Source organism: Acipenser ruthenus, chromosome 50, assembly GCF_902713425.1.
Source record: "Acipenser ruthenus chromosome 50, fAciRut3.2 maternal haplotype, whole genome shotgun sequence".
Classification (NCBI taxonomy): domain Eukaryota; kingdom Metazoa; phylum Chordata; class Actinopteri; order Acipenseriformes; family Acipenseridae; genus Acipenser; species Acipenser ruthenus.
The window spans coordinates 764,117-770,230 of NC_081238.1; the positions used below are offsets into that span (position 1 = coordinate 764,117).

General features: G+C 47.6%; 1 protein-coding gene across 2 annotated transcripts in view; it reads left to right on the top strand.

Annotated features, from left to right (window-relative positions):
- LOC117967931 (solute carrier family 35 member G3-like) overlaps window positions 1–3,363 on the top strand; it is a 33,468-nt gene extending 30,105 nt beyond the window's left edge. For both annotated transcript variants that reach the window (XM_059015302.1, XM_059015301.1), the window contains exon 2: window positions 1,920–3,363. In XM_059015302.1, coding sequence (XP_058871285.1) covers window positions 1,990–3,063 — 1,074 coding nt within the window. In that variant the 5' untranslated portion in view covers window positions 1,920–1,989 and the 3' untranslated portion in view covers window positions 3,064–3,363. The remainder of the gene's footprint in view (window positions 1–1,919) is intronic.
- The last annotated feature ends 2,751 nt before the right edge of the window (window positions 3,364–6,114 follow it).

Genomic DNA, 6,114 nt, shown 5'->3' on the forward strand with positions numbered 1-6,114 from the left:
ACACACACACAGACACATGCACAGACACACACACAGACACACACAGACAGACACATGCACAGACAGACACACGCACAGACAGACATGCACAGACACACACACACAGACAGACACATGCACAGACACACACACAGACACACACAGACAGACACATGCACAGACAGACACACGCACAGACAGACATGCACAGACACACACACACAGACAGACACATGCACAGACGCACAGACAGACACATGCACAGACGCACAGACACACACACACATGCACAGACACACACACAGACACACACACCTCCAGCTATCACAGTGAGAGACTGACCCACGTTTCTCCAGTGTTTTTCCGTGCACACGATGGGAATACTGTCAGGTGCCGCAGTGGGTTCCCCTCCAGGGAAGTGATACTAATCTATGAAGCTGCTTTGAGTTACTGTGCTGTGCTGTATCCTGGTGTTAATAGTTTCAAGTTGAAATGTTAGACAGGTGTGAAACGATTAGAATTCAGCCTAACCGTTTCAAATATAATTGTCAGCCTTAGTGTTCACATACTAGCTAGTGCACTGTAGAGGTCCATTTATTTCACATTCAGTATTTCTCTGCAATATTTTTTATACAAGTACAGTGAAGTCCTGTACAAACACAGCCTTGTCCACAGACACGTATTCATTTCTTATGATGGCTTCTCTGATTGGTTAGACATTGTCATTTTGTTAAAGTCTGAAACGTTGAAACATGCTGAATCCTAAAGTTTAAACATTTAGGAAATTTAAACGGACGTCAGCCCCCGCTAATTGATTGACGCCTTCCAGCTGTTCTGATCTCCCCTTGCCAGTCACTTCGGACTGCACTTAGAGCCGTGGCCAAAGGTTTTGCATCACCCTAGAGAATGCACTCATTTAGCTTCAGAAACCCGCTGAATAATGTGACGTTAACACATTGAATTACACACCGCTTTGTAGTTTTCCACATAACAAATACAAATTGAAAAAGGTGACATTTTGAACTCTAACATGAAATCCTACTGTACTACTATTATGGCTTCCGGTAGACTTTTGTGCTTTACCATTCTGTAGTTTCTTTGAAACAAATTAATTCTGCTTTCACACACAAATAAAATCAAACTAAATCTTGGTGGTCCAGCGGTTAGAGAAAAGGGGTTTGATACCAGGAGGTTCAAATCCCGGCTCAGCCACTGACTCCCTGTGTGTGACCCTGAGCAAGTCACTGAACCTCCTTGTGCTCCGTCCTTCGGATGAGACGTAAAACAAACGAGGTCCTATTGGAAGTGACTCTGCAGCAGCAGCAGCAGCTGTTGATGATGCATAGTTCACCCCCTAGTAACTGTAAGTCACTTTGGATAAAAGCATCTGCTAAATTATACAAATAATTAATAAATCAGCCATAACATCAACATGCTCAACAAGAATTTGAAGGCAAAGTCAGCATCCTTTGAAAGGCACTAGCTTGAACATGTGTCTCTGTATATCACAGTTTCTTATGATCTCCAATTAACCTGAAACTTAAGTTGAGAGTGATTTGAAACCAGAGCCCCTGCAACCTGCCACTCCGCCTCTCACCAGCAGAGGGTGCTGTTGTGCAGAATTTAGATGATCATTTTTTGTTTTTATTTCTTTATTGCTAAAAAGTGTAACGTGAAAATCTTATGCATATAGCAAAATAAAAGCAAAGAAGAGCTTTTAAATTAAATTAAATTAAATTAAATTAAATTAAATTAAATTAAATTAAATTAAATTAAATTAAGGTTTAGAAAGTGCTTGCAAACTTGACTTCAGGTGTAATATTCAAGATCAAAATCTATGTAGGTGTATGCATGTGTGTGTGTATGTATGTTTTTATGTTTGTGTGTTTCTGTGGGTGCATGCATGTATATATGTAGTGATTTATTCATTCTAATTCCAGGTCACCTGTCACCCCAGCAGCAAAAGCATGTGAACAGAAAGTCACATCGCGCGCTTGCTAGAGAGAGAGAATGGTGGACGCCTACCACCACTGTCCATCCAGTTCCTCCGACGAGGACGATGAATCAGTGAAGGAGGAGGAGAAGGAAGAGGAAGCAGACGAAGACTGCCTCCCCCTGCCCCGCCCCCTGCACTGGACCGGTCTTTCGGACAGCATGAAAGGTCTGCTGGCTGCCCTGCTGGGTGGGGGGGTGCCGGCCGGCTTCGTGCCTCTCTTCACCCGGATCGCCCACGAGAGCGCGCACCTCCCCCCGCTGGAGGTCCTGTTCGGACGCTGCCTGCTGCACTTGCTGGTGTCGGCCGCGGTGCCCTGCCTGCGGAGGAGCTCCGCCGGACAGCCTTCCTTTGGCCCCCGGGCAGCCTGGCCCCGCCTGCTGACCCACGCCGTGGTCAACCTGCTCTCGGTGGGCTGCGCGTACAGCTCCTTCACGCTGGTGCCGGCGGGGAACGCGTCCGCAGTGCGCAAGGGCGCCTCCACCCTGGCCTCCGTCCTGCTGGCCCTGTGCCTGGGCAGCGGCCCGCTGAGCTGCTACGACTGCGTGGGGCTGCTGGGCAGCCTGCTGGGGCTGCTGGTCATCGTGCTGCCCGACCTCCTCCTCTCTGCACACTCCTCGGCCAGCACGGCGGACCTCTTCGGCTATGCCCTGGCCTCGCTGGGCGGCCTGGCCCTGGCCCTGGGCCTGGTCATCTTCCGGACCTTCTCGCACCCGGGTAGGTTCCAGGGAGCCGTCTTCTCCTTCGGGGCTCTGGGGGCCCTGATCTGCGGCCCTGCCTTCACCCTCCAGGAGCCCGTCTGGCCCCGTGGCCCCCTGGCTTGGGCGTGCCTGGTGGCGGTCGCCTGCCTGGCTCTGGCCGCGTTCCTCTCCTCAAACTACGCCGTGACGAAGGCGCACCCGGCCCTGGTGTGCGCTCTGCTGCACTCCGAGGTGGTGGTGTCCATGAGTCTGCAGTACGCGATGCTGGGGGAGCCCGTCACCTCCTTCGATATATTGGGGGCCGGAGTCATCGTGGGCAGCATCGCGGTGATCAGCGCCCAGAACTTCAGCTGCGACCCCCGCCCCCCGAGCGAGAAACTGAGCTGCTGAGGAAAGAAAGGGGTGGGCTTTCACCCTGAGCCGCCCAGCCAGCGTGCAAAAGTTTTGGCCACAGCTGTAGAGCTCTGAATATTGAAAGTTACAGTACCTGTCTGTGTGTCCCTTTGTGACCCCAGGCCTCATAGAAAACATTTCATTTTATACAGTGTACTGCACTGAGGGTTGCAAGAGTGTAAATACACACAGAACACAAACAAAAACATCGGCCAGCTCCCAGCAAACCTCCAAACGTCTGCAACATGCTGCTGCGTCATCATTGGGAGAGAGATCAAAAGAAAAAAAAAACTGAAATTAAAATCCATGTTTTGTTACTTCAGAAAGTCGTCTTGTAGTATTATTATTATTATTATTATTATTATTATTAATTTGCTGTTGTCGTAACGCAGTTATGGCAGTGGATGCTGTATTACATATTTACAATTTTCAGTTTTCACTTACTGAAAATATATATATTTTAAAACAACCCGGACACTAATTCAGAAATAAACTGCTTTTAATCTGACACATGACAAAGACCACCAGCGTGCACCATTTTGTGCCTTTCTGTATGTCAGGAAGCGCTGTTCCACTGGAGAACGCAAGAGGGCGACAAAGTCCATAAAACACCCCTTCGGTTATATTGGTGTTTGAAGATGTTTGTTTTTTTTCGTTTGTTTTGTTTTGTTTTGTTTTAAAACAACGGGATAAATAGATTAAAGACCAGAAAACAAGAAAGTAAATTCAAAACTAACATGGGACATTTAAACAAGGTCGGGTTTTCTCCCATACTTTGTGTGATAATTAGGCTTACCTATGAACATATTGTCAAGTACTAGGGACGTTTCAAAGTAACCACCTAATATTAATATATCATAAAATAAAGACTAATCAAGATTATTTTTTAAAACATGTCTCAAATGTTTTACACATATGGGGTCCCCAGGAAATCATTTAGTAAAACAACATATTTGCAGCAGTGTGGAGTAGTGGTTAGGGCTCTGGACTCTTGACCGGAGGGTCGTGGGTTCAATCCCAGGTGGGGGACACTGCTGCTGTACCCTTGAGCAAGGTACTTTACCTAGATTGCTCCAGTAAAAACCCAACTGTATAAATGGGTAATTGGGGTAATTGTATGTAAAAAATAATGTGATATCTTGTAACAATTGTAAGTCGCCCTGGATGTTATGTTTGGGTTAATTGTATGAAAATGGATCTGTTGAGGTGACACTAACACCCCCTTTCACTGCAGCGCAGTTTATGGGTCTTGCTTGTGATTTGACTTTTCCTCAGTTTTCATTGCTTTTCCTTCGTCGTCGGCCCCCGTCGCACACACACACACACACACATTTGAGACCCTCTGCTCCGAGTCTCGGCATGGAGCGATTCTGCTGAAAACTTTCATTTCCGAATCCACAGGCAAGCCTGCATTTACTGGTATCCTAACAATGTGGAGACAAGCCCTTTTAGTGACACGCATTGGATTGTTACACCCTGCTAATTGTAAGAGCCGTCACAGGACTTTTTAACCCATGCTTACCGGAGTCCTGCAAGGGCTCCCAGCCCTCATCGCCACAGCACTGCGCTATGTACTTGGCAGACGCCTTTATCCAAGGCGACTTACAGGTGTTACAGGGCAGTACAGGGTTACAATGCAAAATCTATATTTAAATACAGGTGTAGTTTACAGTCAATGCAATTAATAACACTACTAGAATACAATATGAACTAGGATGCAACAAGTTAGGATTACAGCGAGTTATATCTGCAGTGACAGATTAGCAGTGCAATAGTGCAAGGATAGCGCATCAGCTGAGGATCCAGTAACGTGGTGCTGAGGTCAGGCGAGTCCAGCGCAGAGCAGGAGGGGCGGAGCAGGAGATCTACAAGCGCAGTCTGAACAGGTGTAAACGAACCTGGCAAAGAGGTGCGAATGGATCACCAAATGTGTTTATAGTGCACAGCAGTTAACCTTCTCAGAAATGTACTTGGGAGGGGAGGAGGGGTTGTGGTAGATCAGGGATCTGAAACAACGTGATGCAGCAGAAGATAAAGCTGAGTGTGAATCTCTGAGCAGCAAGTGCCACGGCTCACAGCACTGTCCCCACAGGGGGAGGCTGACAAGCTACAAGCGGAAAACCAGCTGAACTTTTTCATTTTACATTTTTTATTTAGAGTGCCCAATTATTTTCTTCCCAATTGAAAATGCCCTCACCGCAGAGATTCCCCCCACACAGCTGCTCAGGAGACCTGAGGGTTCAGCAGCCTCCAATCCCACACCCAGGAGCTCGAGAGCGGACGTCAGCGACCTGCCAGCCCTGCAGGTGTCCGCTCTGAGCTCACTGGACGCCTGGCCGGTAGGGTTCGCTGCAGCACGATGAGGAGGAGAAACAGTTTGAGTTTTGCCTCCCTGACCCCCTGGGGCGCCAGAGCCAATGCGACGCTCCCTCCTGGAATCCCCTGCCATCTGGACTTCCGTTTGAAGCTGTTCCTGCTTGCCCTGTTTGGCAGGTCAGTAATAACCAGGGTTAAGGGGTTGATATCACCAGCCTTTACCCCCACCTGGAGAAGTAACAGCAGGGTGTTTTTAGAACGTTTTAAAGCAGGCGTCTCCAACCTTGGTCCTGGGAGGCCTGTGTCCCTCCTGGTTTTTGTTCCAACTGTACCCTAAATTAACCAATTAAGCTTCTAATAAGCACTTAATTGGTCCAATGAACTGTGGCTGGAGACCGCTGTTTGAGAGCACTGAAGAATTCTCCCTCGATTGCAGCAACCACTACAAATAAGCAGTGTGATGAAATCCAGAGAGAATCCCCGTTGCTGTAAAATGCTCAGAACGAATCCAGCTGAAGGTTAATTCAAGTGGGTCGAGGCGGATCAAATCCAGCCTCTCAGACACGTTTTCTTCACACTGTAGAAAACAAAACGCAAAGAATCATTTTGTATCTGAAGACAACCTCATGGTGTTTTATGGCAAGGCAGTCCAAGATTGGTGCGAACCTGGGTTTATTAAACCAGACTTAAAACATTATTATTTATTTCTTAGCAGATGAATGGCTCTGCGCA